This window comes from Engystomops pustulosus, chromosome 4 (assembly GCF_040894005.1).
Source record: "Engystomops pustulosus chromosome 4, aEngPut4.maternal, whole genome shotgun sequence".
Classification (NCBI taxonomy): domain Eukaryota; kingdom Metazoa; phylum Chordata; class Amphibia; order Anura; family Leptodactylidae; genus Engystomops; species Engystomops pustulosus.
The window spans coordinates 80,382,964-80,396,289 of NC_092414.1; the positions used below are offsets into that span (position 1 = coordinate 80,382,964).

Sequence of the window (13,326 nt, forward strand, 5' to 3'; positions counted from 1 at the left end):
TTCAGTGGCTCCATTCAAATAAGATACTGTTTCCTGAAATAATTGGTAGGGATACCATTGGTCCATCTAGGAATCTTCTGAAGTTCCTAACTTTGGGAAAGACTTTATATCAAATCTATGTTGGTATCCTTTATACCTGATTACCGTATTTTCCGGGCCATTAGGCGCACCGGAATATAAGGCGCATTAGTCCGATGCGCCTTATATATGTAATAATTCCATATATAAGGTGCATCGGACTATAAGGCGCAGGGTCCGGGGGCGGAGCGGACGTTCGGGGGCGGAGCGGAGACGCGACGCGGAGAAGAGACGCGACGCGACCCGAAGACGAGACCCGACGAGACGCGGGGAAGGTGAGGGGGAGGTGGAGGATGGCAGCGGACCATACTTACATAGGTCCCCGCTACCGGAGACAGCAGATCTCCAGCGGGAACTGCAGACCACGCGGCAGAAGTTGTTTGTGCCGCGTGGTCTGCAGTTCCCGCTGGAGATCTGCTGTCTCCGGTAGCGGGGACCTATGTAAGTATGGTCCGCTGCCCAGCGCCATACATAGGGCGCACCGGACTATAAGGCGCACTTTGGATTTCCAAGGCTTTTAAGTGCGCCTTATAGTCCGGAAAATACGGTAGTATCCTCTACGGCTCCCTCTCAACTATGCCATCAGCCCGGCTTCCTAATGTGGGCAGGCCTTTATATCAGTTTATCATTTTAAGTAGTTATCATGAAGTCCACTTCAAGTTTGATGTCTGAATCTGGAGTCCTGTTCTAAACAGCTTTGTATTGAATGGAAATCAAATGCTGGACTAGGAAGGTTAGGATGAAACGTGTTAGAAACAGTTCATGTAGCGTATACGGCGTCTCTGGTAACCCTTCAGTATCACAGTTTTCAAACAAAAGCACTACACATTTTTTAATATAAATCTTCATTTTGTATGTACATTAATATTCAACAAACTCACAAACCACAAAAGGCGACAGTATTCTACATATATTCACCCTTGTGCGAGGCAGAAATTGTAACATTGCAGTCCAGTTTTGGTAGATGTGGAGAGGCAGAGATATTCCACATTGCTGCAAGATCACATCTCCCCTTCCTCCCTGCTCCCTCGGCACACCCCCCCTCCCTCTGCCTGCTATACTCATACACAGCTCCTGCACAGTGTAACATCTGTGAAACTATACCATGGAGCTACAAATGTATTACCTCCTAGCCATTTGTTCCGGTTGCGATAATACTGTTTTGTGATATTTACCTTTGATATAGAACTGACATTGTTCCTGTGCAATGAGTATTTTCGGTGGTGTTGGAATACACTGGGCATTTAGAGAAGGGGGCATGTCCCCAAACCATCAATTAATGTCTCTGCTTCTCCAAGTTCACCAAAACAGACTGACCGCAAAGTTACCATTTCTACCCAACACATGGGATATATGCTGAATACTGTGACCTTTTTTCTGAATAATAAGATTTGTATTACAAGTGTGATGTCATCTGTGGTCCTCTCTTTCGGCAGGTACACTCTGGCTGCTCAGGATCTGGTGATGCGTGCTCGAGGTGTCCTCAAAGACAGGGGTTGGAGAATATCAAACGACAGACTGGGCTCAGGAGATGACATCTCTGTATACGTCATCCCTTTAATACATGGCAATAAACTGACATGAAGGAATCGGCAACAAGTGCAGGAAATGTTTAACATGTACTGTAAAGATGTTGTGAATAAGATTATATGTAGAAATGTCACTACTGAAATAAGGCACAATCCCCTTAATTGTGCATTTGGGACCTCAGAGCATATGTAAGTGCTGCTAATGTCATTGACTTCTTTGTTGTGTTGTGCTTTCCTTTAAGTTCTGTATGCTGCCATGTAGCTTTCAGCATTGAAGTACTGTGTAATGTGACATTTGGGAAGGCATGAGAAGTAGAGAACCTATCCAGTTATCTTCTCCAGTAAGAATACCCTTAGTTACAAACTGGGAATTACAATATGCTTTTAGATTGCAAGCTTTCAAAATTCATTTCTGTAAGGTGGTAGAACAGGGCTGCCATCCATATCCGAATCCTTTAAACTCCAGGTACAAAACACGTGTAGATAGATGGATAGATAGGTAGTGATGTTGACCGGAAATGGTACTGTATATAACAATAATTTACTTACTGCGCACAAAGGGTGCCCTTCCATTTTTTCTGTATGATAAATTCAGAAAACAGATTGCCCAGAACCAGGGGAGTAACAAGGGCCCCATAGCCAACTTCTGAATGGGGCCCCTCTTCCCCATTAAAAATATACATATTTGTGTATGCACACATTTGATTTACAAAAACACACCATATACACATACATACAGCACACACACATATAGTACCATACACACTCCTGCATCATAAACACATCATAAATGCACGCACATATAGAGCATAAACACATCATATATCATATATGCACAAATACACAGATCCGTACAATACCATATACTGACATACAGCATATATACACACATAAAGTATATACACACCACACAAAATTATTTTTTCATTTTTTTTAATTATTTGACAGTTAAAGGTATACTAGATCTTGTGGTGGCCGGGAGGGCAATAAAAAGGGAACCTTTGCTTACCTCCGGTGCTCCCGGTGTCCCACACCTCCGTCCCTCAGTCACATGCACCTGATTGTTTACATCCGCATGGCTCTATGGCGCCGCTGTCTTCTGGCCGCCAGGCACGCCCACCCTTCTCGTGCATCAATGCCGGAGGAGGTAAGTAAAGTTTTATATACTTCTCCACCCCCTTCCCGGCCACAAACAGATTTTTATCTCGGACAACAGCCCTTAGTGTGTAGCATAGACATTGGGTATCAAGAAATGAATTTTGAAATGTATTGAAAGCTGCAAGGCTACTGTAACTACTGAGCAATATTATATTTATAGCATTTGTATTGCAACCAGGAACCTTTTGTGCTTGCATGCATTTTAATGGGGGAAGATAATAACCTCAGCCTTCATTCCATACCTGGAGCTTACTATTTGGAAATTACATTTATGACTTTTAGATTTTTTAGTCTTTATTTTGGAATAACTGGAGATTTTTTAGCTTACAGATGGAACCGTTTTATGTGAAGCAGATGATGTAGCCCATTAGCAGTGGAGAACAATTTCTACAATATGACTATGAATGCTATCTAGGGTATTATTTGTTATTGAACTTCTGACATTTTCAGTTAGCAAATGGCACTATGGACTGTTACGGGGTCAGGGTAATGTATAGTCCCTAGTGCAGCTTGTAGACCTTACACGTGTTTATTCTCATGATCTGTATCCTCTTAACTATATATGTAACTGCATAATCATCAGACTTTCAAGAGTCCTCGACACCCACACACTGTGTTACATAAGACCTTCTAGTGCAACCCACAGCTTTTGTTTGTGCCTAAGGGTTTTATTTATGCTGAATGCTAATCCAGGTTTACATGGTTGCTGCATTTCCTTCCGAAACTATATCATGTAGGGACAGTCATTTAATGTTCATATAGTGGCTGATAATATCCAAGTCATTCAGAGGACATAAGCTCATGGATTCCCGACAGTACCAGTAAGACCAAGGGCAGATTCGATGATCACATTAGATTTATATTGCACTTAACATATCTTTGGCTCCAGATAAATTAAATTATCGGACAGATTACTGTAAGCAGCGTTTCATCAGTGTTGGACTCTTTTTTTTTTTTTTTCACATTCAAAGTAAATTTTCTTTATAAATAATATGCTTTTCTTAAAGGGGTGTATTGAAGGCCCAGGTCATTTATGATAGTAATGCAATGTCCTATCCCCACAATAGGACAGTGTGGATTTGATGCCTTGGCCTCACACTGATCAACTGGTTAACTGCTGGAAGCTATACAGGTGATGTAGATGGAAGCACATGGCTCAGTCTGCTATATGGCTACTCCCACATTGTTTGTGTGACCAGTATCAGGCTTTATAGGGACTCCTATTGACTAGTGAAATGAGTACACTAGAATAAGGAACAGAGGATAATGAGATATTCCTCAGATCTCCTTCTTATTAAAACACTTGGTTAATAAAACATTTCCAGCTACTTTAAAAAAAATTCTGATAAAACTGACTCAAGGGGGCGTATTTATCAGGGCCTCTGCGCCAGCTTATTGCTAGCACTTGCGATTATTTGCCCCAAAGCGCCACCTTCACACCAGAGGGTCGTGACACGGGGGCGCAGCCGGTCGAGTGGAGGTTGCGATCGGGAGTGGGCCTGCACACTCGCTGCTGCCAGAGACTTTTCACATGTGAAATACTGAACATGAGATTATGCCAATGAGGATAGAGTTAAAATAAAGCTCTACCACTTACCTGGGTTTCATGTTTTACATTTTCCTCCACTTAAAGATCAAATAATCTACATGTTTAAGCCAGCTGCATAAGGAATTCCAAGAATCTTATGGACTGATTTTTGAAGCACATTAGTGAAATGCATTCAAGCTCCAAAGATGGGTTAGGTTTGTTGGAATTGGGGTGAGGCGTTTTATATCTCTCTTTGTACTGTCTTGTTGATGGTATCTGGGCCACATCTGAACACACTGGTCTCTTGTATTATGGCATCACTTGCCTTCTTGTTCCTCAGCCTTCTATTAAATAAATATATGCAGCACTCCAAACGGCAAACAATGTCAAAAGAAAAATGGTGTTTAATCATATAAAATTATTCAGAACATAGAATAGAAGCCCAACATATAACTTCTATGTGTCATAAAAAAATTAACATTTCTTGCACCATTAAGCCGAACATATGAAAATGTCCGTATGCTACCTTACCGTACCACTTTCATATGGGTACCATACGGCCACATTTATTTCAATGGCCTTATTGGCCACCGCGCGGTACAGTGAAAAAATATAGAGTATGTCCTATTTTCTCCAGTATTTCTTCTCTGTATGGCCCATATAAGTCTATGGGATTGTTTAAAATACGTGCAACGCACAGTAGTGAACTGTATGTTACTGTATGTACGTGCAGTGTACATGGAGACCTGAACCAGTGGGAGGTGCTTCCTGTCAGCCAGCCAATAGACAGCCATCCATCATTTTACAGCCAACTGTATTTTAAATAGATATGGTACAGATACAGTGACATACACATACGGATGAAAAACATCACATGCATACAGAATTATACAGGACTGGAGAAATCATACGTTTGTACGAAAAGGGCCTTAATCTGTAAGTACTGTTTAATTGGTAAGGACACCCACAAGCACATATGTGTATAGACTAGCAAGTGGATATTATTTAGGCAAAAATGGCGTCAATTCCCTAAGATTTTTATACAGCAAAATCTTTTCACTGGAAAAAGTTCCAACAAACCCCCCATTTAGTTTCTGTGTCTTTTTTTTAATTTTTTTTATTTTGAGTAAGTAGAGTTAATAATCACGTGGCATTACAAGAGTTCTAGTGTACGACTCCTTTACTCTATATTTATATTCCATTTTATGTGTTACGTTGCTGGACCAAAATTGTAGATGGTGGTTGTGTTTTACATGAAGTCTATTTGTAAATGTTGTATTATGTACCAAATGGATCTAAATGAATGAACTAATGTTCCAGCCTCTTTTGTGACTGTATAATGCGAGTCTTTTGTAGCCTGGAGGAAAAACAAGGTTTAGTACTTGATTATATATTTTGTGTGTTAAGATGTATTTAAAGTGATGCAAATACAAAAGAAATGGCAAAATATATCAAAGTTTTAAAATATCTATAAAATATAAATGTATATAGATAAATGGTGCCTGTGTTTCATTCATTGTGGATCGTACATTGCATTTTCTGTTTGTAGTTCTGAAAAATGAAACGGTAGATGTGGTAAGAAATGAAGATGCCTGCTGAAATATGAAGTGGATACCATGGTTTCCTATGCAGCAAGTATAGTCTTAAAACATTGGCGCACATTTATCAAAGTGCAGTACGCCTCACTAATATGCAGGGTGCGGCAGGTTATTGATTACTGGTGCACGGTCTTCAATAATCTGGCGCACCCGGGAAGTGTGCACCATTTTATTTTTGGTGCACCTTTAACATATAGCATGTGACACAATTCTGTTGGGTCGTTGTAATAAATGTGGTGCATGGTCCGACTGCACTAGACCGCACCTTTAGGTGCAGAATTTTGTGGCCGTGACACAGTACTGGCACAAAAACTCCATAAATACATGTGCAAGCAGTTTTCATGGTCTTTTCAGTGCAACATCAGGCAGAAAACTGGCTCAAACGCTTTAACCGGTTAAGGACCGGGCCATTTCCTGTTTTTTCATTTCCATTTTTCACTCCCCACCTTCAAAAATCTATAACTTTTTTATTTTTACACGTAAAAAGCTGTGTGACGGCTCATTTTTTGCGTAATAAATTGCACTTCATAGTGATTACATTGAATATTCCATGCCATGTACTGGGAAGCGGGAAAAAAATTCCAAATGCAGTGAAAAAACGCATTTGTGTCGTATGTTTGTGGGCTTGGATATTATACGGCTTTCACTTTACGCCACAAATGACGCATCTAATTTATTCTTTGGGTCGGTACGATTACAGGGATACCAAATTTGTATAGGTTTTATAATGTTTTCATACATTTACAAAAATGAAAACCTCATGAACAAAATTTTTTTTTTTATTTTGCCGTCTTCTTGTGCTTATAACTTTTCCATACTTCGTTGTATGGAGTTGAAGGTGGTGTCATCTTTTGCGACTTTTGATGATGTTTTCAATGATATTATTTTTATTTTTGATCACTTTTTATAGAATTTTAAATTTTTTTTTAAATGGCAAAAAAGTGCCAGTTTTGACTTTGGACGCGATTTTCCGTTACGGGGTTGAACGCAGTGAAAAACCGTTATTATATTTTGATAGATCAGACATTTTCGGACGGGGCAATATCTAATGTGTTTATGATTTTTACTGTTTATTTATATTTATATCAGTTCTAGGGAAAGGGGGGTGATTTGAATTTTTAGGTTTTTTTATTATATATATTTTTTTTTTAACTTTTAATTTTTATTTTTACTATTTTTCAGACTCCCTAGGGTACTTTAAGATAGAAGACAGTCATCAAGGCTTGTGTGTCAGTTTTGTGACGTACAAGCCCTGAAATAATCGCAACGCCTTGCAAATCGCCAGACATTGCAAATATTTTGCTCCTCACGCCTTCTCCATGCCAAGAAGGAGATGCGGACAACGGCGCCTGCACCCTCGCTATAACCTGTGAACTTTCATGACTGAAAGTTTGCAGGTTACTAATCTTTTCCACACCTGTCTGATTGTAACCGATCTATTACAATGTGCGAATTGCATATAATAATAGATGATGTGGAAAATCCCCATATACTAGAATACTGTAGTATGGCAGTACATGGTTGGATCAATCAGACAACCTAGGGTTAAAGTACCCTAGAAGTTAAATAATTATACATATTTGTCATTTAAATTATAAATATCATAAAATTATGTTTTTTTTGTCAAGGTGACACACCACCGAGTTATGCTCGTTTTTTTTTTTTGGCAAATTTTGACACACCAAGCTCAAAAGGTTGCCCATCACTGTCCTAGGGCTCTTTCACACATCAAAAACCTGATTTTTGCTCTCTGACAACATTAGATCAGTGGGGAAAAAAAATCAAGTATTAAAAAGCCCGTGGAAAAAAAATAAGGGTTTAATAATAATAATAATTCTTTATTTATATAGCGCACACAGATTACACAGCACTGCACAGAGCTTGCCAAATTGGTCCCTGTCCCCATGGGGCTCACAATCTAAACAGTATGGGTTTTTTTTTTTTAAGTGTGGGAGGAAACCAGAGGACCCGGAGGAAACCCACGCAAACATGGAGAGAACTTACAAACTCTTTGCAGACGCTGACCTGGGTGGGACTTGAACTCAGGATCCCAGCGCTGCAAGGCAGAAGTGCTACCCACTTCAGTGAAAAATCACAGAAGCAACAAAGTGTAATAAATAAATAAATAAATAAGCCAGTGTAAAAGAAACCCCTAGTGATAATTATCACTTGTGATTTAATTGATGACGCTACACTACAACCATATGTCACCATTCCTATTAATATTATTACTTCTCTATAGAGCACCAATAATTCCATAATGCGAAGGGTTTCACATAAATTACATTTAAGACCTGAACAAATGCAAGTTCAAAATACAAAAACTGCAGAGATCTGAAACAAATGGAAGGAGGACCCTGCCCACAATCTATGTGGGATGGTAGATGGAGACACGAGGTGAGGGAGCAGAGCAGTGCAGTTATTTTTTAGTGTCTTTGCAAATTCAAGTATTTTAAAATAATTATGTACAAGAAAGAAAAAATCTGAGGTGAATTTATTGTACAGGGGAGCAGGGGTACAATGAAAGGCCTGCCCCCCTGGCAAGCCAGATACATGAGCAAGCTTAGACCTCCTGATGTATCTGATAGGCGGCTGTGCTGGCAGGACAATCTATGCCAGACCCAGGCCAATGAACGTTCACAGGCTAGAGAGTGTGTGCCCGGCACCGGCCCAATCCACTAGGCACCCTTCAAGTCATCTTGGCATGGAGATGAAGTGAAGGGAAAAATAGTCACAATTACTGGTAATGTACAAATAAACTGACCTCCCTTTTCTATATACACTCACCGGCCACTTTATTAGGTACACCATGCTAGTAACAGGTTGGACCCCCTTTTGGCTTCAGAACTGCCTCAATTCTTCGTGGCATAGATTCAACAAGGTGCTGGAAGCATTCCTCAGAGATTTTGGTCCATATTGACATGATGGCATCACACAGTTGCCGCAGATTTGTCGGCTGCACATCCATGATGCGAATCTCCCGTTCCACCACATCCCAAAGATGCTCTATTGGATTGAGATCTGGTGACTGTGGAGGCCATTTGAGTACAGTGAACTCATTGTCATGTTCAAGAAACCAGTCTGAGATGATTCCAGCTTTATGACATGGCGCATTATCCTGCTGAAAGTAGCCATCAGATGTTGGGTACATTGTGGTCATAAAGGAATGGACATGGTCAGCAACAATACTCAGGTAGGCTGTGGCATTGCAACGATGCTCAATTGGTACCAAGGGGCCCAAAGAGTGCCAAGAAAATATTCCTAAAACCATGACACCACCACCACCAGCCTGAACCGTTGATACAAGGCAGGATGGATCCATGCTTTCATGTTGTTGACGCCAAATTCTGACCCTACCATCCGAATGTTGCAGCAGAAATCGAGACTCATCAGACCAGGCAACGTTTTTCCAATCTTCTACTGTTCAATTTCGATGAGCTTGTGCAAATTGTAGCCTCAGTTTCCCTTTTCTTAGCTGAAAGGAGTGGCACCCGGTGTGGTCTTCTGCTGCTGTAGCCCATCTGCCTCAAAGTTCGATGTACTGTGCGTTTGGAGATGCTCTTCTGCCTACCTTGGTTGTAACGGGTGGCGATTTGAGTCACTGTTGCCTTTCTATCAGCTCGAACCAGTCTGCCCATTCTCCTCTGACCTCTGGCATCAACAAGGCAGTTCCGCCCACAGAACTGCCGCTCACTGGATGTTTTTTCTTTTTCGGACCATTCTCTGTAAACTTTAGAGATGGTTGTGCGTGAAAATCCCAGTAGATCAGCAGTTTCTGAAATACTCAGACCAGCCCTTCTGGCACCAACAACCATGCCACGTTCAAAGGCACTCAAATCACCTTTCTTCCCCATACTGATGCTCGGTTTGAACTGCAGGAGATTGTCTTGACCATGTCTACATGCCTAAATGCACTGAGTTGCCGCCATGTGATTGGCTGATTAGAAATTAAGTGTTAACGAGCAGTTGGACAGATGTACCTAATAAAGTGGCCGGTGAGTGTACATCCAACAAACAAAGAAACATGTCATTTGATATTCTCTTTATTAAATATCAATGATACAAAAAGACTGCACACAAGATAAATAAAGCACAGCATGTGATAATGTGTGCAGCCCCAGTAGTCCAGCTACCCCACCTGGACAATGACCATAGAAACAGTAGATAAATAAACGATTGTGGAGATTTTGTCACAGTATTCAAGAAAGCACAACATATCATTACTACTTAATCCACCATTCACCATGAAGGCCTTGATCAATTCAATTACCTGATACAGCAAATAGTACTTAAACCTTGGCAGAAACCCCACGAGTATTGCAACGTGCAGTGGATTCCTCAGTGTCCCCTTTTCTATATACTTCCTGATCTCCACGATTGTGTGATCCATTAGATCACCTGATTACATGATCTATACAGCCTGATCTCCGTGATCATGTGATCCATTTGGTTACAAGATGGTAGGATACTCCTTGATGTTCTCTGATCACATGACCCATCTATTCTGATCATGTGATTATTCTCACAATGGAATGGAGGCTCCAGATTCAGGAGGTCTAGAGGAATTGTTGGGCAATTTGTGGATTAGTTATCTAGTAGAAATTGTCTTACTGCAGATGTATAGTCCAACCATGAGTAAACGCATCTAGTATGCCAGTAACACATTGGCCGAGATCATTTTATCCTCTTTGCTGCCACTATATTAGTTTGAATAAAGTAACACTAAACTGGATGCAGCTGAGGTAGATTGCACTTTTCTGCTAGATCTAGGCTTGTGATACATATATACGGGTGAGCTGTAAAATTCTGTTTCATATGTTATCCTTAGTGTCGCACTGAACAGCCACATCATTACTCTATCATGAACTATAGGCACCTGTTTATCCGTTTACTGGCCGTGTAAGATCAGGAAAGGACATGTAGTACTAGATAAGTATTAGACAAACTTTAGATATATACCATTCTAATACAAAGACATTACACATAATTATATTAAATATTTACATAAATGTAATAAAATAACACTCTGTGTTGTATGGGATTTACCTTTGTAACTCTAGATTTATACAGCCAGAATGTCTAATGTACTGGACATATTATGTAAGACCGACATTTTCTAGAAACAACATTCTTAGAAACTAGAGAGAGCGCTATAATATTTGGAAACCAGACAAGTCATTACACTTCTGCGGTAGAGACAATAAATCATTTACATATTCACCCACAAAATGAACACAAGCTCTTTCTTCTAATGGGCCTCCACCAAAACGTGAGAAGAAGAATAAGTGGAGGAAAACAAGAAGGAAGAAGGCAGGGAGGAAAGAATAGTAAAAGAATCTAAACAAAGAAAGAGTAAGGACTAGTTAAAAATGTCAGTGAGGTGATAGAAGCTTTGAACAAGAATGAAGTTTGTTGAGGCCTCTGTCAATGATGTCCTGTGAAGACACATATTTAATTCATGCATCAGACTGATTCATTGGATGTTTTAGGTGATTGAATTTTAAGAATTCTGCTCTAACATTCCTTAAGTCTTCCATAAAGTATTATGAAAAAAAGAAGACAATAAAAGTTGACAATAAAAGTTGACTAGTTGATTCTTTGGTTGTTAGTAAAACAGGAGAGTAGAAAACCCTTCATTTAGAAATCACATTTCCACATTCTTATGACCTTCTACTGACCTAATATATACTGAAATTAGTTAATTACCATTTTGTCACAGAATAGATTTCATTGTTATCCAAATGACAATCTAAATAAACTACCATTAAAAGACATGGGGGCACATTTACTAAGGGTCTGCGGAGCGCATTTTCGTCGGGTTTTCCGAATTTTTCAGTTTGGCACCACATTTAACTTAGGTTTTTGGCACACGCAATCAGATTTTGGTGCATCGGCGCCGGCTTTCACACCACACAAATCAGGGGCGTGGCTGTCAGACGTCCAATCAATTCTGACATCTCAAATTGTGTAGCAAGACATGCACTCACATACACCAGGAAGAAGAAGGTAAACTCCGGCGGACCACACCGAGGAAGCGACACATGCAGGATCTCGGGCGCATGATCTTGATAAATCGTGCCGGACTTCATCTTCGTCAGACCGTCTGGATCAGGGATCGTGACAGGACCGGGTAAGTAAATGTGCCCCATGGCATTCACATGTGTGGGAGAATGTGTGACTTTACACATCCAATTCTTGGTTTATTTTATGTGAATATGGTAGGCCTCATGTACACATGTGCTGAAACAGGCGGCAAATAGGGTAATGTGTATGGCCCAGTGGAGATGGGAGTGGTATATGCTACTCACCCCTCACATCTCTATAGGAGCTGGTCGGTCTGGCTCAGTCAGTGCGGTGAGACTTTGGCCCAGATTTATCAAAAGTGAGGCAAACTGCACTGAATGCAGGGTGCGCCAGATTATTGAATACTGGCGCATGGTCTTCAGTTATCTGGTGCACCCTGCACTGCTCTGGTGTACACCAACTTTTTTTGCACCAACAAAATTCTGTGGAGTCGCCATATTAAATGTGTCACAAGCTCCAACTAGGCACTAGCACAGTGCAGCCGAGACACAAAACTGGCGCAGACACTTCTTAAATACATGTGCAAGCTGCAAAGACATTCCTTCTAGTGCAAATTCAGAGAAAAAACTGGCGTATCCAGATTAATAGATCTGGGTCTTTGTGCGCTCACTGCACTGTGCATAACAGAAGTCAATGGTGGCTGTGAGAGAGCTATATATATATATATATATATATATATATATATATATATATATATATATATATACGGTCGTGTGTAAAGAGGCCTAAAGTAAATGGGCAGACTCAAAACGTATTTCCATGTACATGGTATTTCCATTTACATTAACATAATAACTTAGTCATCTCTCCGCTTTAGACTCATTTTCAGTATAGAGATGAGCAGCGTCAGCATAATGCAAAGAGAAAAAATGTAAGAAATGTATAAATAAACTAAATGCAGTGTACCACATGGGATAACTAGACTGATTTATTTGTTACAGGCTCGTACTTTTGTAAACCTTATATGATTGGCCATTAAAATCGCATTGACTAAATGTGGAAAAAGTCTTTGCACAGCTTATTAAAATATAACCTAAAACTTATTCTTAAAGCTCATCTTATGAATTCTGTACATCCATAGGTACATATATATATATTTACATTCACCGGCCACTTTATTAGGTACACCATGCTAGTAACGAGTTGGACCCCCTTTTGCCTTCAGAACTGCCTCAATTCTTAGTGGCATAGATTCAACAAGGTGCTGGAAGCATTCCTCAGAGATTTTGGTCCATATTGACATGATGGCATCAGATTTGTCGGCTGCACATCCATGATGCGAATCTCCCGTTCCACCACATCCCAAAGATGCTCTATTGGATTGAGATCTGGTGACTGTGGAGGCCATTTG

General features: G+C 40.2%; 1 protein-coding gene across 1 annotated transcript in view; it reads left to right on the forward strand.

Moving 5' to 3' along the window:
* PPM1H (protein phosphatase, Mg2+/Mn2+ dependent 1H) overlaps positions 1–5,772 on the forward strand; it is a 93,960-nt gene extending 88,188 nt beyond the window's left edge. The window contains exon 10 of the mRNA XM_072146485.1: positions 1,515–5,772. Coding sequence (XP_072002586.1) covers positions 1,515–1,662 — 148 coding nt within the window. The 3' untranslated portion in view covers positions 1,663–5,772. The remainder of the gene's footprint in view (positions 1–1,514) is intronic.
* Positions 5,773–13,326: the final 7,554 nt, after the last annotated feature.